The sequence below is a fragment of the Ranitomeya variabilis genome, chromosome 1 (assembly GCF_051348905.1).
Source record: "Ranitomeya variabilis isolate aRanVar5 chromosome 1, aRanVar5.hap1, whole genome shotgun sequence".
Lineage (NCBI taxonomy): Eukaryota > Metazoa > Chordata > Amphibia > Anura > Dendrobatidae > Ranitomeya > Ranitomeya variabilis.
In genome coordinates this window covers 114,667,750-114,692,661 of record NC_135232.1, presented here as the reverse complement: position 1 = coordinate 114,692,661, position 24,912 = coordinate 114,667,750, and the positions used below count along the sequence as shown (strand labels likewise).

General features: G+C 47.0%; 1 protein-coding gene across 3 annotated transcripts in view; it reads left to right on the top strand.

Moving 5' to 3' along the window:
• The first annotated feature begins 612 nt into the window (after positions 1–612).
• The window catches only part of TNPO1 (transportin 1), an 81,912-nt gene continuing 57,612 nt past the window's right edge, over positions 613–24,912 (top strand). For 2 of the 3 annotated variants that reach the window (XR_013221589.1, XM_077287883.1), the window contains exons 1-2: positions 685–904; positions 7,470–7,545. Coding sequence is in view for 2 of the 3 variants with exons in the window: in XM_077287883.1 (XP_077143998.1) it covers positions 800–904; positions 7,470–7,545 (181 nt within the window). In the remaining variant the exon portion in view is untranslated. Of the gene's footprint in view, positions 905–7,469; positions 7,546–24,912 lie in introns of all 3 variants that reach the window. The other variant, XM_077287874.1, reaches the window with a different exon arrangement.

The following is a 24,912-nucleotide window of genomic DNA, read 5'->3' as shown; positions in this document are numbered from 1 at the left end:
GCGGGCACTAGGACCTTGCTGCCTCCTGTCATTACCAGGGGGTAACTAGGACCTGGCTGCCTCCTGTCATTACCCGGCGGGCACTAGGACTTGGCTGCCTCCTGTCATTACCCGGCGGGCACTAGGACCTGGCTGCCTCCTGTCATTACCCGGCGGGCTGTTGGATCTGGCAGTGGCTGCCTCCCGTCATTACCCGGAGGTAACTAGGACCTGGATGCCTCCTGTCATTACCCGGCCGTAACTAGGACCTGGCTGCCTCCCGTCATTACCAGGGGGTAACTAGGACCTGGCTGCCTCCTGTCATTACCCGGCGGGCACTAGGACCTGGCTGCCTCCTGTCATTACCCGGCGGGCTGTTGGATCTGGCAGTGGCTGCCTCCCGTCATTACCCGGAGGTAACTAGGACCTGGCTGCCTCCTGTCATTACCCGGGGGTAACTAGGACCTGGCTGCCTCCTGTCATTACCAGGGGGTAACTAGGACCTGGCTGCCTCCTGTCATTACCCGGCGGGCACTAGGACTTGGCTGCCTCCTGTCATTACCCGGCGGGCTCTTGAATCTGGCAGTGGCTGCCTCCTTCTGTCATTACATGGCGGGCACTAGGACCGCGCGCGGCCTCCGGTCATTACCCGGCGGGCACTAGCACGAGGCTGCCTCCTGTCATTACCCGGCGGGCACTAGGACCTGGCGGCCTCCCGTCATTACCCGGCGGGCACTAGGACCGCGCCGTTCCCTCCATTTCCCGGCCAGGCCGCCTCCCCCCTCTGTGCTCTGTCCGCGCCGTGTTCGTGTCCCGCAGCATGGAGTACGAGTGGAAGCCGGACGAGCAGGGGCTCCAGCAGATCCTACAGCTGCTCAAAGAGTCTCAGTCCCCGGACACGACCACTCAGAGATCCGTGCAACAAGTATCCTTCCTCCAGACCGGCGCTGCCCGGCGAGCTGCTCACTGCCGGCGACAGGGCGGAGGAGGAGGAGGCGCCGCGGCCTGTGCGCTTGTGCTGGAGCCCAATCTCTGCCCGTGGCCGGACGGTTGGGGGCCGCAGTGTGCGGGGAGCGGCGGCTGCAGGGCGGGAAGAGCGTGCGGAGGTGTGCGGGTCCTCAGCAGCGCCTTCCCGCCACACCCGGCCTAGGCCGCACCGCCGGCACCTGCGGGGTCTGCTGCACATCCATCACTGCGTGCTGCGGGGTGGTGGTCCTACAGCTGGGGGAGGAGGAGGGAGAGTGGTGGTCCTACAGCTGGGGAGAGGGTGAGTGGTGGTCCTACAGCTGGGAGAGAGGGATAGTGGCGGTCCTACAGCTGGGGGAGAGGGAGAGTGGTGGTCCTACAGGAGAGGGAGAGTGGTGGTCCTACAGGAGAGGGAGAGTGGTGGTCCTACAGGAGAGGGAGAGTGGTGGTCCTACAGCTGGGGAGAGTGGTGGTCCTACAGGAGAGTGAGAGTGGTGGTCCTACAGGAGAGTGAGAGTGGTGGTCCTACAGGAGAGTGAGAGTGGTGGTCCTACAGGAGAGTGAGAGTGGTGGTCCTACAGGAGAGTGAGAGTGGTGGTCCTACAGGAGAGTGAGAGTGGTGGTCCTACAGGAGAGTGAGAGTGGTGGTCCTACAGGAGAGTGAGAGTGGTGGTCCTACAGGAGAGTGAGAGTGGTGGTCCTACAGGAGAGTGAGAGTGGTGGTCCTACAGGAGAGTGAGAGTGGTGGTCCTACAGGAGAGTGAGAGTGGTGGTCCTACAGGAGAGTGAGAGTGGTGGTCCTACAGGAGAGTGAGAGTGGTGGTCCTACAGGAGAGTGAGAGTGGTGGTCCTACAGGAGAGTGAGAGTGGTGGTCCTACAGGAGAGTGAGAGTGGCGGTCCTACAGCTGGGAGAGAGGGATAGTGGCGGTCCTACAGCTGGGGGAGAGGGAGAGTGGTGGTCCTACAGGAGAGGGAGAGTGGTGGTCCTACAGGAGAGGGAGAGTGGTGGTCCTACAGCTGGGGAGAGTGGTGGTCCTACAGGAGAGTGAGAGTGGTGGTCCTACAGGAGAGTGAGAGTGGTGGTCCTACAGGAGAGTGAGAGTGGTGGTCCTACAGGAGAGTGAGAGTGGTGGTCCTACAGGAGAGTGAGAGTGGTGGTCCTACAGGAGAGTGAGAGTGGTGGTCCTACAGGAGAGTGAGAGTGGTGGTCCTACAGCTGGGGGAGGAGGAGGGAGAGTGGTGGTCCTACAGGAGGGAGAGAGAGAGAGTGGCGGTCCTACAGCTGGGGGGGGAGGAGGGAGAGTGGCGGTCCTACAGCTGGGGGAGGAGGAGGGAGAGTGGTGGTCCTACAGCTGAGGGAGAGGGAGAGTGGCGGTCCTACAGCTGAGGGAGAGGGAGAGTGGCGGTCCTACAGCTGGGGGGGAGGGAGAGTGGCGGTCCTACAGCTGGGGGAGGAGGAGGGAGAGTGGCGGTCCTACAGCTGGGGGGAGGAGGAGGGAGAGTGTCCGTCCTACAGCTGGGGGAGAGGGAGAGTGGCCGTCCTACAGCTGGGGGGGGGGGGAGGAGGGAGAGTGGCGGTCCTACAGCTGAGGGAGAGGGAGAGTGGCGGTCCTACAGCTGGGGGGGAGGAGGGAGAGTGGTGGTCCTACATCTGGGGGGGGGGAGGAGGAGGGAGTGGCGGTCCTACATCTGGGGGGGAGGAGGAGGGAGTGGCGGTCCTACATCTGGGGGGGAGGAGGAGGGAGTGGCGGTCCTACATCTGGGGGGGAGGAGGGAGAGTGGCGGTCCTACATCTGGGGGGGAGGAGGGAGAGTGGCGGTCCTACAGCTGGGGGGGAGGAGGGAGAGTGGCGGTCCTACAGCTGGGGGGGAGTGGATGGCGGTGGTGGTCCCATAGCTGGGTGGTTGTGGTCCTTTGTGTGTGGGGGGTTTATGGTGCTCTTGCAGCTGAGGGGAGGGTGGCAACCTTGGGGGCTGTGGTGGGCTTACAGTTGGGTTTGTAGTGGTCTTACAGCTGGGGGAGGGGCACACTGGTAATGTACAGATGTGTGGCAGAGGTCTCCTGTATCTGGTGTATACTGGTGCCCGTTCGCTGGTGGTGCTGGTGCACCCTGGTGGGGCCGTGTGTAGGTGGGTGGTTTCCTGTTATGGCGTCTTGGTTCCTCGTGCTCTGCCCAATGATGCCTGACCCCAGATTCCCCAGTTTCGGGTGGGTGCTATAAGATACCATAAAGGGTTAGAGGTTCCCCCACAATAGACTACATGTGAGTGCTGGGACCCCACGGATCACTAGTATTGTCCGCAGCCCTTGTTCCCCTGCGTTGCCCCCACCTGTAGTAAGCCTTGGTATGGAGCATTAGTGTTGTTGCCACTGTCCTGGCGGAGTCATGTCCCAGCAGAGGCGCTCGGTCACAGATGACCTCATACACGAGGGTCTTACAGGGCAGGAGGAGGGGACGAGTCTACAGGACGCACTTGTGACTCTTGTGGCCAGTGTGACGGAGATGCGGTGAGCGGGCGCCCTGGCGGAGCAGTGACTTGTAATGTAGGATTGCCGTGTGCAATTCAGTGTCCCTTGTTTGGCATGGATGTTACCCCTGGTGAGATCTAGGGGTCACCATGGTTACTGGGCTTCTAGAAGAAACTGTTAGACGCTCCTGCACTTGGTGTGTGCCCAGCCCCCGCTGTAAACGAATGTCCCCGTCCTGTGAGGAGGGCACGCTGTTTGGTTCACACCTAGATGATGTTTTCCTGGCTGATGAGGGGAGTGAGGCCTCTTGCCCATATTCAGCTTAATAAAGCACCAATCCAGCATTCTTTTTTTTGGGGGGTGGGGGGTTCGGCACTGGAGTGGTGCTACTCGTGGAATGACCCTGACCATACTCTTATACTTACTGGCTGGCGTCTTCACCTATTATTGGTGCCACTCTGCTTTGCACAGCGCCACCTTGTGGCTGTATTCTGACTGACCAGCAGGTGGAGGGTACCAGTCATAAGTTCGGAGTGTGAGTCTGAGAGCAGGAACGATGGAGAAAAATAAAATGACGACCGGCTTCACAGGAGCGCCGAGCTGGTGTTAGGGCTCCTAAAACGGAAGATTCGCTGCAGCTCCAGCCGGATGCCCGGAGGATCAAACAAGAGGGGACAAAAACCGGTCATAGGAGCGCATGCGAGACGGTGAGCGGATATAAAATCTTCATTCATTCATTGCCACTCACCTTTCTCGCATTCGCTCCTAAGACTGTTTTTTTTGTCCCTTCCTGAGAGCAGGAACGAGGCTTTCATAGACTTGTAGTGAAAAGTGACCTCTGGCTCGCCCAGCAAACACTGCTCACAAACCGCTGTAGACTGACCGGAGCGGTGGTGATAGGAGGTAAGTATAATACTCTGTTCAGGGACCTGCAGGGTAGTAGCACCACTCCTGCCCTGCAATATAAGAAAATGTTGGAGTGGTTCACAACAATGTTGGTCTCGTTCCCACTGAGCCTTAAAAGCATTTCTGAAATGTCCTTTAGGGTTATAATAGTGATTCTCGGCTGTGGCATGTGTAGTGCCTGGTGTTCTGCTGAACCGGACTATTGGGAGGGGCATTGTAGCAAGAGACATGCTAATCATCTGCTCTCATCCAATCAGCACCCCTCACCTGATGCTGACACTGCACCTCTTGTCCTTTTCAGCTGGATGCCAGGTGTTAGAAGCTGTGAGGATTCTCTATAGTTTAACACTTTCTATGGTTATTAATGACTCTTCGGGGGAAGACGGTGACGTGGCCACACTGTACACTAAAATATCTGAGCCATTAGTGGAGGTGATGGATCAAATCTACAGAAATCATGCTGGTGTTTTTCTGTTGCAGATTAGGTAATAGTGAGGTCGGTAAAGGAATCCTGGGATTAGGAGAACAGCTCTTATCTGGGATGACCTTAGTAATCCCCACTGCTCCGGCCACATGGCCAAACACTAGCACATGATGCAATTCTGTAAGTCCGCTCTGCTGAGGCCGTGCACGGACCAGATGTGACGGCCCAACACCGCAGTGTCTGGCCAGGATCTCAATGATTGGGATTGTCTTGGTGGCAGCGCAAGGATTTCTGCAGGACCCAGTCAGATGAATGGGTCAGTCACACATCTCTGCAACTAAAACCCTTGTATTTGGGGACATTGTCTACGGGTCCCCTGTTCTCTGAGAAATAATGGGCCTGGACATGGACTCCCTGAAATATCCCAAATATGGGAGGCAGGTGTCTGTGTTTCAACCCCAAAAAATCTAATTAAGACCAGCATATTTTTTTTTACCTTCTTAATTGAGAATAAACACAAAACCCCAGTATACTCTAATGTGATGGGCCGGATTTCTTAAGGGGGTGCACCAGAAGTGGCTAAAGCACAAGCCTGCACTGCGGAGCAGGTCCTATAGCTGACTCCAGGGTACAATGCAGATTGTTCTTGGATTACCAAGAATGATGGCTCCGGTGGCACCTTACTTACTGGGCATGTTGCCTCCTAAGTGTCTGCATCAGTTATGGTCGGTGTCCTCCATGGTGTATTGTAGCAGTGCTCTTCCGATGTCAGTCATGTTGGCCTGTAATGTCTGTCCCTATACCCCCATGAAGCTGTTGAGGGGCCGTATTGCCTGACTCGGCATTACTTGCAGTCCACCATCGCCATTATGGACAGTTCTTGCCATTAGATCACCTTTATGGATAGTTTCTTGCTCTTCTAGTAGTAATTACGTGTGTCATCCGCTCATTCTTGTGTAATTGCTGTATAAAACTTTTATAGAGGAGGACGGGCGGCGAAGCTTCGTGTTTTTTTTTTTTCTTTTTTCCCCACCCTTCTACTGAGTTATTAATACAAGCAATCATCAGGAGTATTAATAGCCGCTGCTGAGGAATATACTTTACATACATGGCATACGCTGGTATTTATAGTGCGCTCAGGAGAGGGCTGAAAACTCACCTGAACCTGATTGTGGGGGATCACTGTCATGTGTCCCCTGCGCTGGATCCATCAGGTCAGAATGGGATCATGGAATGTGTGACCCAGGGGCCACGTCCTGCTGCTCCTGGGGTATTACCAAAGTGGTGGACGCTATCGGGCTACCAGGCTTTAAGGGTATGTGCACACGTCAGGATTTCTTGCAGAAATTTTCCTGACAAAATCCGGACATTTCTGCCAGAAATCCGCATGCGTTGTTTTTTACGCGGTTTTTTGTGCGGATTTTTTGCGGAATTTTGGCGTTTTTTTCCAGACACTCCAATTTCATGGGAAATCTGCAAAAAATCCGCAAAAATAATGAACATGTTGCTTCTTTTTCCGGATTGCGTTTTTTTTGCGGAAAAAAACGCAACATTTGCACAAAAAATGCGGAATGCGTTCTAAATGATAGGATGCATACATAATGTATGCGTTTTTTGTGCAGAATTATAGCGTTTTTATCGGGGAAATCCGCAAAAAATCCTGAAGAAATCCTGACGTGTGCACATACCCTAAGGGTTTGGGTCCCGGTGATTGGTAGAAGGCAGTGTGAAGGATGGAAGGTCACTGGACCTTGTAAAGTCTTCTACTAGGCTTCTCCACCGTATAGTAAAACTGTAACAGCTGAGGATTTGCTACAATGTACCCAGTCCCGGCAATATACTGAGCCCCAGAGGCTGATGTCACTTGGTACATTGTGATAAACTCGGGAAGGAAGGAAGACCTGTGCCTGCCCAGACTGCAATCATTGCAAAACTTTAGGCTATGTTCACATGCAGCATTTTTGCAGTGATTTTTTATTTTTTTTTGCTTTTTTATTCAAGTTAAAACTTTTTTACAGTACCATTAAAAGCGATGAGCTTTCAGAAATCTGTTACATGCTTAGTTTTATTTTATTTTTTTAATCTTCAGCATGTCAGTTCTTGCAGACAAAGCACACATGTAGTGCACTCTTCAAAACACGCAGTGAAAATGTGTGAACATAACCTGTGTATGTGTGTGGGTTTTTCAGTCTCTAAATCACTGTTTCTGTTCCCTTGCAGCAAGCCAATATCTTGACTGTTCATAAATGGAAGAATATAAGAAAAGTCATGATTCACTTTTGAAAGTGTCACGGTGCATATCTGTGTATGTACCTTTAAGGTGACTATGCACATTCTCTTCAGAGAGGAAGAGGACTCGAACTCTAGCGCCACCTATTGGAAGTGGCAATCCTAAAAGCCAATATCGACCCTTTTGTCAAGCCTTGTCACATAAAAAAACCATAATCTCAATTTGCAGACAACACGCGTATTGGGTGTTACCACTCATCAGTGCAAAGCATGAGCTCTGATTTGGCTGTATGAGAGGCATCTGACTTAGGGCTGAGGGTTAACGGGGTTTCTTATGGACTTTACACTTTAAGGTGGCCATGCACATTAGATGACTTTTTGCTGAACCCGTAACTTTTCAAAGGTTTCCATATGGATGGTGTAAAATGCTGTGTAACCTTTACTTTTTCACTATTTTCTTTTATTGTCACGTTTGACCTTAACTGTTCATTTCAGAAATTGGAGCAGCTTAACCAGTTTCCAGACTTCAACAACTACTTAATATTTGTTCTCACCAAGCTAAAGTCTGAAGGTAAGGTCCTTTACAGTGGGTGGGATACAACTGTCTGCGAGGGTCTTCTAATCCCTTCTGAAAAACGGGATCAAGCTTTGTCCTTGAGCAAGAGTTGGGGCTCATTCAGACATCTGTGGATACAGGATTGATCTCGGATCGCAGTACACGGACTGGCCGACGCCGTGGCTCTCCACCGGAGTGTGACCGTCTTGTATATCTGAGGCTGTCACGCTCTGGTCAGGAGAGCTGCGGCTCTCGTGCGTCAGTTGGTCCTTTCATGAACCGATTAGCATGGACGTCTGCATGGGCCCTTATAGAAGGCGCTTAAGCCCCGAGCACAGGAATAAAATCCTCAGGTCTGAGTGTTCTCGTGTAAATTCAATTCTCTGCAGCGAATTAAGGAGAATAAAAAAAGATGAATCAGAATGTACACGGAAGTCATTGGTCTGATTTCTGTATTTCTGCCGAGTACAAGCGTTTTTTACTTATAACTGCACCTACATATTACTGATCTATGTGACAATCTAGAAACGGATTCTCTGCCGAACTTCTGTTTTCATTGACAAAGTCTAGAACCGTTTCAGTGGGTATGGATCACATTGTAGGCATTGTTCAGTCTCCATAGCACTAATCATGGGGTGCGGTTGTGTCCTCGCTTTGTATGCTGACCAGTGACTAACCATTGCTGGGGAGTGATTGACAGTCCGAAATAGGATATGCCCAATCCACACCTCTCCCGTCCATCAGTTACCCCACACACATTTCATTCAAATACAATATTAACCCCCGGAGCTTTTTTGGCTTTGCATTTTCTTTTTTCGCTCCCCTTCTTCCCAGAGCCATAACTTTTCTTTTTTTATTATTTTTTTTAATTTTTACATCAATATGGCCATATAAGGGCTTATATTTTGCGGGACAAATTGTACTTTTGAGCGACATCATTGGTTTTTGCATGTCATGTTCTAGAAAACAGGCAAAAAATCCAAGTGCGGTGAAACTGCAAAAAAAGTGCAATCCCACACTTGTTTTTTGTTTGGCTTTTTTGCTAGGTTCACTAAATGCTAAAACTGACCTGCCATTATGATTCTCCAGGTCATTGAGTTTGTAGACACCAAACATATCTTGGATATTTTGATGAGGGCTTATTTTTTTTGTGCACCGAACTGGCTTTTTTAATGGTACCACGTTTGTGCAGATACGATCTTTTGATCACCCGTTGTTGCATTTTAATGCAATGTCGCGGTGACCAAAAAAACGTAATTCTGGCGTTTCTAATTTTTTTTTCTTGCTACACCGTTTAGCGATCAGGTTAATCTCTTTTTTTTATTGATAGATCGGGCGATTCTGAACGCAGCAATACCAAATGTGTATGTTTTTTTGTTTCTTTTTTTTTTTTTTTTTTTTTTTTGAATGGGGTGATTTAAAAAAAAATAAATAAAATAAATATATATATATATATATATATATATATATATATATATATATATATATATATATATATATATTTTTATTATTTATGCATTTATTGTATGTATATTGTATATATGTGTTTTTTTTTTTAAACCCTTTTTTTTTTACTTTTGCCATGCTTCAATAGCCTCCATGGGAGGCTAGAACCTGGCATAGCCTGATCAGCTCTGCTACATAGGGGTGATTCCCAGATCGATCCTATGTAGTAGAATTGCTGCATTGCTATGAGCGCCGACCACAGGGTGGCGCTCACAGCAATCCAGCATCAACAACCATAGAGGTCTTCAGTAGACCTCTGGTTGTCATGCCGACGCATCGCTGACCCCCCTATCCTGTGACGGGGGTCAGCGATGCGCTCATTTTCAGCCGGAAGCGCTAGTTAAATGCCGCTGTCAGCGTTTGACAGCGGCATTTAACTAGTTAATAGCGGCGGGTGGATCGCGAAAGTGTGTGTGTGTGTGTGTGTGTGTATGTACCGTATATACTCGAGTATAAGCCGACCCGAGTATAAGCCGACCCCCTAATTTTGCCACAAAAACTGGGAAAACTTATTGACTCGAGTATAAGCCTAGGGGGGAAAATGCAGCAGCTACCGGTAAATGTCAAAAGTAATAATAGATACCAATAAAAGTAAAATTAATTGAGACATCAGTAGGTTAAGTGTCTTTGAATATCCATATTGAATCAGGAGCCCCAGATAATGCTCCATACTGTTCATTATGGCCCCATAAGATGTTCCATATTAAAATATGCCCCATATAATCCTGCATAAAGGTTAATAAAGGCCCCATAAGATGCTCCATAGACACATTTGCCCAATATAATGCTGCACAAATGCTGATTATGGCCCCATAAGATGCTCTATAAAGATATTTGCCCCTTATAGTGCTGCACAAACGTTATGGCCCTATAAGATGCTCCATACAGACACTTGCCCCATATGCCGTAGTGCCCTACAAACGTTAATTATGGCCCCATACAGACACTTGCCCCATATAGTGCTGCACAAACATTATGCCCCTTTATAGTGCTGCAGAAACGTTATGGCCCCATATAGTGCTGCAGGAACGTTATGGCCCCATATAGTGCTGCAGGAATGTTATGGCCCCCATATAGTGCTGCAGGAATGTTATTGCCCCATATAGTGCTGCAGGAACGTTATGGCCCCCATATAGTGCTGCAGGAATGTTATGGCCCCCATATAGTGCTGCAGGAATGTTATGGCCCCATATAGTGCTGCAGGAATGTTATGGCCCCATATAGTGCTGCAGGAACGTTATGGCCCCATATAGTGCTGCAGGAACGTTATGGCCCCATATAGTGCTGCAGGAACGTTATGGCCCCATATAGTGCTGCAGGAACGTTATGGCCCCATATAGTGCTGCAGGAATGTTATGGCCCCATATAGTGCTGCAGGAATGTTATGGCCCCATATAGTGCTGCAGGAATGTTATGGCCCCATATAGTGCTGCAGGAATGTTATGGCCCCATATAGTGCTGCAGGAACGTTATGGCCCCATATAGTGCTGCAGGAATGTTATGGCCCCATATAGTGCTGCAGGAATGTTATGGCCCCATATAGTGCTGCAGGAACGTTATGGCCCCATATAGTGCTGCAGGAACGTTATGGCCCCATATAGTGCTGCAGGAACGTTATGGCCCCATATAGTGCTGCAGGAACGTTATGGCCCCATATAGTGCTGCAGGAACGTTATGGCCCCATATAGTGCTGCAGGAGCGTTATGGCCCCATATAGTGCTGCAGGAGCGTTATGGCCCCATATAGTGCTGCAGGAGCGTTATGGCCCCATATAGTGCTGCAGGAGCGTTATGGCCCCATATAGTGCTGCAGGAACGTTATGGCCCCATATAGTGCTGCAGGAACGTTATGGCCCCATATAGTGCTGCAGGAACGTTATGGCCCCATATAGTGCTGCAGGAGCGTTATGGCCCCATATAGTGCTGCAGGAACGTTATGGCCCCATAGATGCTCCATACAGACACTTGCCCCATTTGCTGCGATAAAAAAAATAAATCACATACTCACCTCTCCGTCGCTCAGGCCCCGGGCACTTTCAATAGTCACCTCTCCTCGTTCCGGGCGCCGATCTGTCTCCAGCACTGACGTTCAGCAGAGGGCGCGCACTGACCACGTCACTGCGCCCTCTGACCTCAGCGTCACTGCTGGAGACAGATCGGCGCCCGGAACGAGGAGCAGGTGACTATCGCGCAGCGCTGCGCTCCCCTCCCCGTATACTCACCTGGTCCTGCCGCTGTGTAGATCCTGCTTCCCCGACGCTGCAGCGCTTCATCCTGTACTCAGCGGTCACATGGTCCCGCTGATTACAGTAATGAATAGGCGGCTCCACCCCTATGGGAGGTGGAGCTGAATATTCATTTACTGTAATGAGCGGGACCATGTGACCGCTGAGTACAGGAAGAAGCTGCTGCTGCCGGCGCCGGGGATGCAGGGACCGCGCCTGGACTATGTGAGTATTTTTAGACAGCCCCCGCTCCCCCTCCCCTGCCGACCCCCGGTATGACTCGAGTATAAGCCAAGAGGGGCAATTTCAGCCCAAAAAAGTGGGCTGAAAATCTCAGCTTATACTCGAGTATATACGGCATGTATGTACGTACAGGGGTTGGACAAAATAATGGAAACACCTGGAAACATCAACAAAAGTTAGTTTAATATGGTGTAGGTCCACGTTTTGCGGCGATTACAGCCTCAATTCTCCGAGGTATGGATTCATACAAGGTGTGAATTGTTTCCAAAGGAATTTTAGCCCATTCTGCAGTTAAAACACCCTCCAGTTCTTTGAGCGACCATGGCGGCGGAAATCGACGTCTAACTTGAATCTCTAAAATGGACCATAAATGCTCAATAATGTTGAGGTCTTGGGATTGTGGGGGCCAGATGAGATGCTCAACTTCATTAGAATGTTCCTCGTGCCATGCTTTAACGATTCTAGCTGTATGAATTGGTGCATTATCATCCTGAAAGATGGCGTTCCCCTCCAGAACAGTGCTTGAAGCATTGGATGGTCGCCCAAAATGCCTAAATAAGCTCGGCTGTCAATTCTTCCATGAAGGGATATCATTGGCCCAGCGGATCTCCACGAAATAGCACCCCAGATCATCACAGAACCTCCACCATGATTTATGGTTGGGAGAAGGCAGTCTGGATGGAATGCTTCTTTCGGCTGTCTCCAAGTGTACACTCGGGCGGAGGTCAGAAAAAGGATAAAAGATGATTCGTCTGAGAATATCACGTTTCCACTGCTCGAGGGACCAATTCTGGAGGTTTCTACACCACTCTAAACGCTTGGAAACATTTGTCATTGAGAGCAGCGGTTTTCTAATTGCAGCTCTTCCGTGGAATCCAGATTTGTGCAGCTCCCGATGAACAGTTTTCGTGGAAACTGGGTTCTGTAGGTGTTCATTGACCTCAGCAGTGATTTTCGGAGCCGTGGTCTTGCGATCCTCTCTCACAATTCGCTCTAGAGTCCGACGGTCTCTCTGTCAACTTCGACTTCCGGCCGGACTTGTGCTTTGCTGCGGACGTTTTTCCTTCTCTTTCAAACGCAGTCATTACTTTTGAGACAGTACCTCTTGACACGCCAAGCATTCGGGCACTTTTGTTACACTAGCGCCTGCCATACGAGCACCAACAATTTGGCCTCTTTGAAAATCTGAGAGGTCTGCCATTGGTATCAGGTTTTCATCAATGTACTTACAATTATGCAAAACAAACAGTTAATTTACATACGCATATCACATAACACAAATAATCAGCTATAAAACATTACCATATGTAACGGTTTGCATGTTTATCACATGTTCGAAGATTATGATGCCAAAACGTTAGGTGTTTCCATTATTTGGTCCAACCCCTGTATGTGTGTGTGTGTGTATATGTATATATAAATTTATTTTTTTTCAAAATGCCGCTAGTATGTGGTATGGAGCTAAACTCCCAGATACAAGTGTTTCCCTCCAGAGCCGTGGAGCGCACGCAGCTGAGTTCAGCCTCTAAACACTTCTGCCTATTGAAATAATCTGTCTCCCAGCAACTGCTGATTTTTACATGGTTCGTAGCAACCACTATTTCTGATCACTTACAGGATGTAGACGCCTTCAAGGGCAATTGTTATTTGGTGGGGAGTGAGTGGGCCGACCATTTTCAGCTGGCTACATTAAACACGTTGCACCCCTCTCTTCCTGTTGTCTGGGTTGCACTATTGCTGGCCGCACAGTGGGTTTAACCCCTTAGTGACGGAGCCAAATTTTTGAAATCTGACCAGTGTCCCTTTATGTGGTAATAACTCTGCAACGCTTCAACAAATCCCAGTGATTTTGAGACTGTTTTTTCATGACACATTATACTTTATGATAATAGTAAATCTAGGTCAATATGTTTTGTGTTTATTTATAAAAAGTATCAAAAATTTTAGTAAAATGTTAAAAAATTAGCATTTTTCTAAATTTGAATGATTATCTCTTTAATCCAGATGGTCACACCACAGCGAACCATTAATAAATAACATTTCCCATGTGTCGGCTTTATATCAGCACCATTTGTAAAATGTTATTTTGTATTGTTAGCATTGTATGAGGCTTATGTAGCATCAATTTTTCATATTTTCAAGGAAATTTACACAATTTCTTTTTTTAAGGACTTATCCATGTTTGAAGTGACTTAAGGGGTCCTATATATTAGAAAAACCCCAAAAGTGATACCATTTTAAAAACAGCACCCCTGACCTATTGAAAGCTGCAGTTAGTTTAACCATTCAGGTGCTTTACAGGAATTAATGCAGAGTGGTATGACAGAAATGAAAATGTCTATTTTTACCACCTAAGTGCCTCTAACTTCTGAACAGATTACTAGAGCTGTCAGACTGTAAGGCCGCTATTTGGTCATGAACTGACATGGCAAACATCAGGACCACACAATCATGATCTGAGGGCACCAATTGGGATAAAGAGGAAGCCCCCACACTCTGTTAACCATTTATAATGATGTAGTCACTACTGACAGCAGCATCTAAGGGGTTAAACAGATTTGGATGGGGCAAGCAGTGATCATGGCTGATACAGCAAGTTGTCAGCTATAGTGGACAGCCGGCAGCTGCTGGATTGTCACCTGTATGGGGAGGCTATTCTCTTATATCTCAGCTCAGTTAAGACGTATTGGCGGTCATTAAGGGGTTAAGAAACTGTCAGCTTGTTCTGGTGGGGACTGTTGTCTGCTCTCACTCTTCAGTGAATATAAATTGCCTGAGAAGAGCCCAGAAGTAGACCGATAAGGTATGTGCACACAATGTCTACTTCAGGCGCTCTGAAAACCACCAGATAAAGCACTACCTAAATTCTGACAATTAGTGTGCATTTCTGTGAAAAATGACTTGTCTGTTCATATGTTCAGTGTTTTCTCAGTGTCCTCACAAAATTAGAAAATCACCAAAAAGTTAATTTCAGTTCTTCAATACAAAAAGTGAAACTCATTATAAACGGTGATCTATTTCAGTTGTTTATTTCTGTTTATGTTGATGATTATGGCTTACAGCCAATGAAAACCCAAAAGTCATTATCTCAGTAAATTAGAATACTTTATAACACCAGCATGAAAACCCCCCTTCATTACCCCCTTAGGGAATAATAATAAAATTAAAAAAATGTATGTATTTCCATTTTCCCATTAGGGTTAAGGTTGGGGCTAAAGTTAGGGTTTGGATTACATTTACGGTTGGGTTTAGGGTTAGGGGTGTGGTTAGGGTTATGGTTGGGATTAGGGGCGTGTTTGGGTTAGGGTTGGGGTTAGGGGTGTGTTAGTGTTTCAGTTAGAATTGGGGGGTTTCCACTGTTTAGCCACCTCAGGGGCTCTCCAAATGCGACATGGCGTCCGATCTCAATTCCAGTCAATTTTGCATTGAAAAGTCAAATAGAGCTCTTTCCCTTCCGAGTTCTGCCATGCGCCCAAACAGTAGTTCCCGACCCCCCCCCATCTGAGTATCTGCGTACTCAGGACAAATTGTACAACAACTTTTGGGGTCCAATTTCTCCTGTTACTCTTGGTAAAATAAAACAAATTGGAGCTGAAGTAAATCTTCCAGGACGTCCCCCCTGACAGCACCCTGGAAGACGTCCTCCTCCTTGCTGGGACAGGAAACACACGAGAGTTCAAATATTTGGTTCCACCCCTCAATCCTCTATTCTTCCCTATTCACTATCACAAGGCCATCGGGCGACACCCGCACTATAATCTAAAACCTTTGAATGCCTGGGTGAGATACAAACGGTGCCGAATGGAATCTATTCGGTCAGCAGTCCAGCTCATAAATCAGGATGCGGTTATGTGTACTATCGACCTAAAGTGGGCCTACTATCAGGTCCCAGTGCATCCCTCATCTCAAAACCTGCTGAGGTTTGCTGTAGCTCTGCCAACGGTGACTCGCCACTATCCGTTTCAGGGCCTCCCATTCGGACTGGCTTCTGCTCCTCGTATTTTTACACAACTTGTATCAGAAATGGTGGCCTTCCTGAGGAGCCAAGGCGTCATAATAATTCCGTATCTGGACGACTTTCTTCTCGTGGCAGATTCAGTAGAACTATTGGAGGCTCACAGAGCTCGAACAATTGCAGTGATGGAACATCTTGGATGGGTACTGAACTGGCAGAAGTCCGATCTACTACCAGAACGGAGGAAAACTTTCCTGGGTGTGTGTCTGGACTCCAGACTAAGAATATCCTTCTTACCGGATGTGAAGTGAGTGACAATTCAGACGCGGGTCAAGTATCTTTTGGAACATCCGAGTCACCATAAGGATGGCAATGAAAGTTCTCGGCCTAATGACAGCCTGTATAACATGCGTCAGGTGGGTACAGACACACTCAAGACACCTGCAAAGACAGATCCTGTCAGTGTGGGATCACCGTCAGTCTTCCCTAGAGGCTCCACTGAGGCTGTCAGGTCCATCGCGAAAATCTCTCCACTGGTGGACACAGACAGAGAACCTGAGGGTGGGAGTCCTATGGACCACCTCCCCTTACGTAGTCGCCACCACGGATGCCAGCGCCAGGGGCTGGGGAGCTCATCTACAAGGCAGAATCCTGCAGGGCAGGTGGCCAGCAGGAATAAGAAGCAGATCCTCCAACTTCAAAAGAGCTATATGCCGTATGGCAAGCGCTAAGACGCAATCGGCTTGCGCTCTCAGATCGGCATGTAAGAATCTTCTCCGACAATGTAACGACAGTCTCATTCCTGAACCATCAGGGAGGCCCAAGATATCAGCCACAGCAAGATCTAGCAGAGACGATTTTCAACTGGGAAGAGGACACAGTGCTATCAATAACGGCTATCCACCTAGAGGGCTCTCAGAATGTGATAGCAGATTACCTAAGCAGAAAGGAACTGTGTCCAACAGAGTGGGAATTGGAGCAGAGCATCTTCCGGACATTGTCACCGATGGGGAACCCCCAACATCGACTTATTTGCAAACAGAAGAAACTCGAAGACCCCCGAGATTCTTCTCCCTGAACCCCACGGATCTTCCAGAAGGGGTAGATGCACTATCCAAGGTAGTAGAAAACCCGTAACTTCAGCTATTTACCAAAAAATCTGGAAGCGATTTTGTCTAGAAAGTGGCAGGTCCGACGTCGTGTCAGGCTCTCCGGACATCCTGTGCATCCTAGACTTCCTACAGAAAGGTTTTAACCTGGGTCTTCGACCCAGCACATTAAAAGTCCAGATATTCGCGCTAAGCTCATTTCTGGACTATCCTTTGGCATCTCACCCATGGATAATAAGGTTTATTCGGGCCACCCAACGAATGCGTCCTACCATTAGGCAGTTGTTCCCATCCTGGGACCTTAACTTAGTCCTTAGGGCCCTGTGTAAAGGCGCTTACTCTCTGGGGGATGATATGCCCATTTCTATTCGCACCCGGAAAACGGCTTTCTTAGTAGCGATCACTACGGCCAGGAGGGTTGGAGAAATTCAAGCTTTATGTACAAGGGATCCTTACCTCCAGATCATGGATGATAGTCTAATTCTGAAATTAGATCCGACATTTATCCCGAAGGTAGCCTCTATCAAAAATAGGAATCAGGAGATAATACTTCCTTCCTTTTGTAATAACCCTTCTAACGAGAAAGAGAGTCCTCCATTCCCTGGATGTCAGACAGGGGGTCTTGGACTATCTGAAAGCCACAGACTCTTGGCGTATAGATCCAAACCTTTTTATTCTTTTTGGGGGTAAGAATAAAGGGAAGAAGGCCTCTAAGGCCTCAATTGCACGTTGGATCACAGCTGTGATCTCAGAAGCTTATCAGTCAGAAGGTATGTCCCCTCCAGTAGGTTTAAAAGCCCATTCTCCTCGGGGGGGGGGGGGGGGGGTGTCTGCCTCCTGGGCGGAGCATGCAGGAGCTTCAGTAGAACAGATCTGTAAGACAGCAACATGGGCCAGGGCTGATGCCTTCTGTAAACATTATAAGCTTGATGTTATATCCGGCCAGCACACGGCCTTTGGGAGGAAAGTCCTCCAAGCGGTAATCCCACCCTAAGGAGGGTCTTTGGTACTCTCCAGGGTGCTGTCAGGAGGGATGTCCTGGAAAATAGGTGTTAGACCTACCGGTAATTATGTTTCCAGGAGTCCATACTGACAGCACCGGTACCCCCCTATTCTGGCTGTAAATTCAGGTATTCAGTTTGTGCCTATATACTATTTTGTAACATGATTGGTTCATTAAAATATTTTATTTGCATCATTCCATGAGTTGGTTCTTGTTACAACACTGAGGATCCAGGGGTGGAACCGGATATTTGAACTCTCGTGTGTTTCCTGTCCCAGCAAGGAGGAGGAGTACGTCCTCCAGGGTGCTTTCAGTATGTACTCCTGGAAACAGTTACCGGTAGGTTTAACACCTATTTTTTGTGAAAAAAAGTTAAGTTTCTTTTTTTTTTTTTTTTGTTTATTAAACATTCCAAAAATTCCTGTGAAACACCTGAAGGGTTAATAAACTTCTTGAATGTGGTTTTGAGCACCTTGAGGGGTGCAGTTTTTAGAATGGTGTCATACTTGGGTATTTTGTATCATATAGACGACTCAGTTACTTCAAATGTGATGTAGTCCATAAAAATGAGAAATTGCTGGTCAACTTTTAACCCTTATAACTCCCTAAGAAAAAAAATTTTGGTTCCAAAATTGTGCTGATGTAAAGTAGACATGTGGGAAATGTTACTTAAGTTTTTTGTGTGACATAACTCTGTGATTTAAGGGCCTAAAAATTCAAAGTTGGAAAATTGTGTAATTTTAGCCAAATTTCCATTTTTTTCACAAATAAACACAGGTAATATCAAAAGAAATTTTACCACTATCATGAAGTACAATATGTCATGAGAAAACAATGTCAGGATCTGTTGAAGCGTTCCAGAGTTATAACCTCATAAAGGGACAGTGGTCAGAATTGTAAAAATTGGCCCGGTCATTAACGTGCAAACCACCCTTGGGGGTTAAGGGGTTAAAATATTAAATGTTGACCTACTGAAAAGAAATGTATGTAAAGTAAATGCAGTCAATACTTGGTTGGTGCTACTTTTGCATCAATTACTGCATCAATGCGGCATGGAGGTGATCAGCCTGTGGCACTGCTGAGGTGTTATGGAAGCCCAGGATGCTGTCATGGCAGCCTTCAGCTCATCTGCATTGTTGGGTTTGGTGTCTCTTATTTTCCTCTTGACAATACCGCATAGATTCTCTATGGGGTTAAGGTCAGGCGAGTTTGCTGCCAATCAAGCACTTTGATACTGTTGTTTGTAAACCAGGTATTGGTACTTTTGGCAGTGTGGACAGGTACCAAGTCCTGCTAGAGAATGAAATTTCCATCTCCAAAAAAGCTTGTCGGCAGAGGGAAGCATGAAGTACCGTATTTTCCGGCGTATAAGACGACTTTTTAACCCCTAAAAATTGTCCCAAAAGTCGGGGGTCGTCTTATACGCCGGGTACGGCGTGTGCAGGGAGCGATCCTGGATGTTCCCAGGGTCTGAAGGAGAGGAAATTCTCCTTCAGGCCTTGGGATCCATATTCATGTAAAAAATAAAGAATAAAAATAAAAAAAGTGGATATACTCACCCCTCCGAGAAGCCTGGCTGTCACCGCTGCAAGCGTCTGCCTCCGTTCCTTAGAATTGCAGAGCGTGAAGGACCTTCGATGACGTCGCGGTCAGGTGACCGGTTACATGAGCGGTCACGGACCAATCACAAGACCGCGACGTCATCGAGGGTCCTTCATGCTCTGCAATTCTTAGGAACGGAGGCAGACGCTTGCAGCGGTGACAGCCAGGCTTCTCGGAGGGGTGAGTATATACATATTTTTTATTTTTATTCTTTATTTTTTACATGAATATGGATCCCAGGGCCTGAAGGAGTCTCCTCTCCTTCAGACCCTGGTAACCACATGCCGTATAAGATGACTGGGCGTATAAGATGACCCCCGTCTTATACAGCGGGCATATCCCAAATTCCATATTTTATATGGAAAAGTTGGGGGTCGTCTTATACGCCCAGTGTTGTACACCAGAAAATACGGTACTCTAAAATTTCCTGGTAGACGGCTGCACTGACTTTTGTCTTGATAAAACACAGTGGACCTACACCAGCAGATGACATGGCTCCTCAAACCATCACTGATTGTGGTAACATTACACTAAACCTCAGGCAGCTTGGATTGCGGCCTCTCCACTCTTCCTCCAGACTCTGGGACCTTGATTTCCAAATGAAATTGTGAGCCCTTGTGGGCAGGGTCCTCTCTCCTACTGTACCAGTCGTGACTTGTATTGTTTAAGATTATTGTACTTGTTTTTATTATGTATACCATTCCTCACATGTGACGCGCAATGGAATAAATGGCGCTACAATAATGAAGTGCAAAATTTACTTTGATCTAAGACAACACCTTGGGCCACTGAGCAACAGTCCAGTTCTTTTTCTCTTTGGCCCTGGTAAGACGCTTCTGGCATTGTCTATTGGTCATGAGTGGCTTGACACAAGGAATGCGACACTTGTAGCCCATGTCCTGGATATGTCTGTGTGTGATGGCTCTTGAAGCAATGACTCCAGCAGCAGTCCACTCCTTGTGAATCTCCCCCCAATTTGAATGGCCTTTTCTTAGCAAACCTTTCAAGGCTGCTGTTATCCCGGTTGCTTGTTCACCTTTTCCTACCACACTTTTTCTTTTCACTCAACTTTCCATTACCGTATAAGCCGAGATTTTCAGCCCAAATTTTTGGGCTGAAAGTGCCCCTCTCGGCTTATACTCGAGTCACGGTCGGCGGGTGAGGGGGAGAGGGCGCTGAGGCATACTTACCTGCTTCCGGGGCTCCTGGCGCTGTCCCTGCAGTCCCACGGTCTCCGGGTGCCGCAGCTCTTCCCCTGTTCAGCGGTCACGTGGGACCGCTCATTAGAGAAATGAATATGGACTCCACTCCCATAGGGGTGGAGCCGCATATTCATTTCTCTAATGAGTGGTAACGGTGACCGCTGACAGAGGAAGAGGCTGCGGCACCGAAGACCACCTGTCCGGGGGAAGGAGCGGGACGCCGGGAGCAGGTAAGTATTACATATTCACCTGTCCGCGTTCCACACGCCAGGCGCCGCTCCATCTTCCTGGCGTCTCTCCGCACTGACTGTGCAGGTCAGAGGGCGCGATGACGCATATAGTGTGCGCGCCGCCCTCTGCCTGATCAGTCAGTGCAGAGAGACGCCGGGACGCTGAGGAGCTGCAAGCAAGAGAGGTGAGTATGTCTTTTTTTTTTTTATTGCAGCAGCAGCAGCAGCAATGGCACAGCTTTCTATGGTACATCTATGGGGCAATAATGAACGGTGCAGAGCACTATATGGCACAGCTATGGGGCCATAATGAATGGTATGGAGCATCTATTTTTATTTTTGAAATTCACCGGTAGCTGCTGCATTTTCCACCCTAGGCTTATACTCGAGTCAATAAGTTTTCCCAGTTTTTTGTGGCAAAATTAGGGGGGGTCGGCTTATACTCGGGTCGGCTTATACTCGAGTATATACGGTAATATGTTTGGATACAGAAATCTGTGAACAGCCAGCTTCTTTTGCAATGACCTTTTGTGGCTTACCCTCCTTGTGGAGTGTGTCAATGGCTGCCTTATGGACATCTGTCAAGTCAGCAGTCTTCCCCCTGATTGTGGAGCCTACTGAAACAGACTAGGGGAACTTTTTAAAAGGTTTAGGAAGCCTCTACATTTTTATTTTTTTTTTGTTTGTTTTTTTTATTCTAATTTTCTGACATGACTTTTGGGTTTTCATTGGCTGTAAGCCATAATCATCAACATTAACAGAAGTAAACACTTGAAATAGATCACTGTCTGTAATGACTCTATATAATGAGTTTCACTTTTTGCATTGAAGAACTGAAACAAATTAACTTTTTAATATTCTAATTTTGTGAGAAGCACCTGTACATACTTGCGGTCTCGTTGGTCTGCAGACTTTAGTCCCAAGTCTGGGACCGAATTACAAAAATGATTTTAAAAAAAAGCCAATTATATAATACAACAACTTGAAGGTAGTCTTAAAGTCCTTGTATTTTTCCCGTGGTAATAATGGTTTTGATCTAAAATTCCCACCTCCCCCAATAAGTGCATGCTGAACAAATCCATTTTCTGTCCGTGTTCGCCCACCTGAGCGCCATCACTCATCTACTACAGCGTGCACACTTTACCCCGCTAGATCCCAGAGTAATTGGTGCAAGCAGCCAGAAAAGACATAATTTTCCTCCTCTATCGCTATAGCAACAGCAGGGTAATGGCTGCCTGTTAGTGTTTTGTAGCCTTCTGATACATAAATTGGAATAGCTGGAAGTCGTGTCTTTATTCTTTCCTGTACGACGTCTCTTAGCGTTGATGCAGATTAATCATCCAGCCCGTGACGGTGTTACCTGCTGCTTCTCATAGAGCTAATCCTCGCGCTCCGCACTGTCATCGCTTTACATTTATTAGCATTAATGTGTTCAAAAAAAATTCCCCATGTTTTTAAAAGTTCTTATTTTCACAGGTTCTATTGATTTATTAGGTTAAAATTAAAAAGACGGTTACACTTTGCATTGTAACTTTTGTGTGTTACTTTACATTTTGCAACAAAATCTGTCACTTTGCAAGTCTATATAGAATATATATATATATATTATTATAGCTGTCACTGCGGTGACGTACCGCTCTGTGATCTTCCCGCATATGCAGCGTCTACCCTCACACAAACCATGAACATGACATTAGATCGTATGATGCTGCACATGAAGCCTTAGGGCTACGTTCCCACCATGGGCTTGTGCTGCGTTTTTGATGTTGCAGGCTTATGCTGTGTCCTGTTGCTGCTTCTGACAGTTCCAGCAGACGGAAATGGATTTCTAGAAATCTCCGGCCCACTGGGCTTTTTATTCACTTGGCATTGACTGACCGGCGGTGCGGGTTTCAAATTAGCATCAAGTCAACTTCTCTTGTGTGTACGCTGAGTTTTATGTGCAGGTTTTCCACATAGACTTAGATGCAGAACATACGCAGGAAAAAAAACCACACATGCATTTTAGCAGCAGAAATTCATCAAAAACATGTAATCCGCAGCTACAGTACACACCAGAAGTTTGGACACGCCTCATTTAAAGATTTTTCTGTATTTCATGACTATGAAAATTGTCACACTGAAGGCATCAAAACTATGAATGAACACGTGTAGAATTATATACTTAACAAAAAAGTGTGAAGCAACTGAAAATGTCTTGTATTCTAGGTTCTTCAAAGTAGCCACCTTTTGCTTTGATGACTGCTTTGCACACTCTTGGCATTCTCTTGATGAGCTTCAAGAGGTAGTCACCGGGAATGGCTTTCACTTCACAGGTGTGCCCTGTCAGGTTTAATAAGTGCGATTTCTTGCATTTTATAAATGGGGTTGGGACCATCAGTTGTGTTGAGCAGAAGTCTGGTGGATACACAGCTGATAGTCCTACTGAATAGACTGTTAGAATTTGTATTATGGCAAGAAAAAAGCAGCTAAGTAAAGAAAAACGAGTGGCCATCATTACTTTAAGAAATGAAGGTCAGTCAGTCCGAAAAATTGGGAAAACTTTGAAAGTGTTCCCAACTGCAGTGGCAAAAACCATCAAGCGCTACAAAGAAACTGGCTCACATGAGGACCGCCCCAGGAAAGGAAGACCAAGAGTCACCTCTGCTTCTGAGGATAAGTTTACCGAGTCCCCAGCCTCAGAAATCGCAGGTTAACAGCAGCTCATATAAGAGACCAGCTCAATGCCGCACAGAGTTCTAGCAGCAGACACATCTCTACAACAACTGTTAAGAGGAGACTTTGTGCAGCAGGCCTTCATGGTAAAATAGCTGCTAGGAAACCACTGCTAAGGACAGGCAACAAGCAGAAGAGACTTTGTTTGGGCTAAAGAACACAAGGAATGGACATTAGACCAGTGGAAATCTGTGCTTTGGCCTGATGAGTCCAAATTTGAGATCTTTGGTTCCAACCACCGTGTCTTTATGTGACGCAGAAAAGGTGAACGGATGGACTCTACATGCCTGGTTCCCACCGTGAAGCATGGAGGAGGAGGTGTGATGGTGTGGGGGTGCTTTGCTGGTGACACTGTTGGGGATTTATTAAAAATTGAAGGCATACTGAACCACCATGGCTACCACAGCATCTTGCAGCGGCATGCTATTCCATCCGGTTTGCGTTTAGTTGGACCATCATTTATTTTTCAACAGGACAATGACCCCAAACACACCTCCAGGCTGTGTAAGGGCTATTTGACCAAGAAGGAGAGTGATGGGGTGTAACGTCAGATGACCTGGCCTCCACAGTCACCAGACCTGAACCCAATCGAGATGGTTTGGGGTGAGCTGGACCGCAGAGTGAAGGCAAAAGGGCCAACAAGTGCTAAGCATCTCTGGGAACTCCTTCAAGATTGTTGGAAGACCATTTTCGGTGACTACCTCTTGAAGCTCATCAAGAGAATGCAAAGAGTGTGCAAAGCAGTCATCAAAGCAAAAGGTGGCTACTTTGAAGAACCTAGAATATAAGACATAATTTCAGTTTCACACTTTTTTTGTTAAGTATATAATTCAACATGTGTTTTCATAGTTTTGATGCCTTCAGTGTGAATGTACAATTTTCATAGTCATGAAAATACAGAAAAATCTTTAAGGTGTCCAAACTTTTGGTCTGTACTGTACATATAGCAAGTTTTCTGAACGCCAAATCCAAGGATCCAAGAAGTCACATCAGGGGACTTATACTCACTCATACCAGCACTTATCCTTTTTTGGACTAGTTTCGGTACTTTTTCTTCTGTTTTTTGGAGTAAGTAATTATCTATTATTCAGAACCAGTCTGCATGTCACTATAATTCTACTGATACCAGGGACTAATTACCATATCATCTCACGAGCTTCTACCATCAGATATTTCATTCTCTTGAGGCTGTATGAATATTTTCCAACTATCTCCACTAAAGCGAGTATACCTTACTTTTTGATATTTACATCACATTATTTAGTCTTTTTTATTCAGTGCAGTGAGTACTGTTGTTAATTTTTTTTAATGTTATCTAAATATATACCTATCAAAGAAAAGTGATTTAAAAAAAAAAACCAAAAAAAAAAACCTCCAACCCTCGTAAAGGAGTGATTCAGGGTCTTGGTGTGGAGGAGATTGGGAAAGCTTCAGATTGTGCAATCCCTACTCCCGTCAGTTTTGCACTTCATTTTAGTACCTTTTGTCCAGGGGTGTAGTTCTTGGTGTGAGACCGTGTACATTGTATCTGCTCTTGGCGTGACGTGATCATTATCATCATAGAGCCCAGATGGGCGACCGCTTCCCCCACCA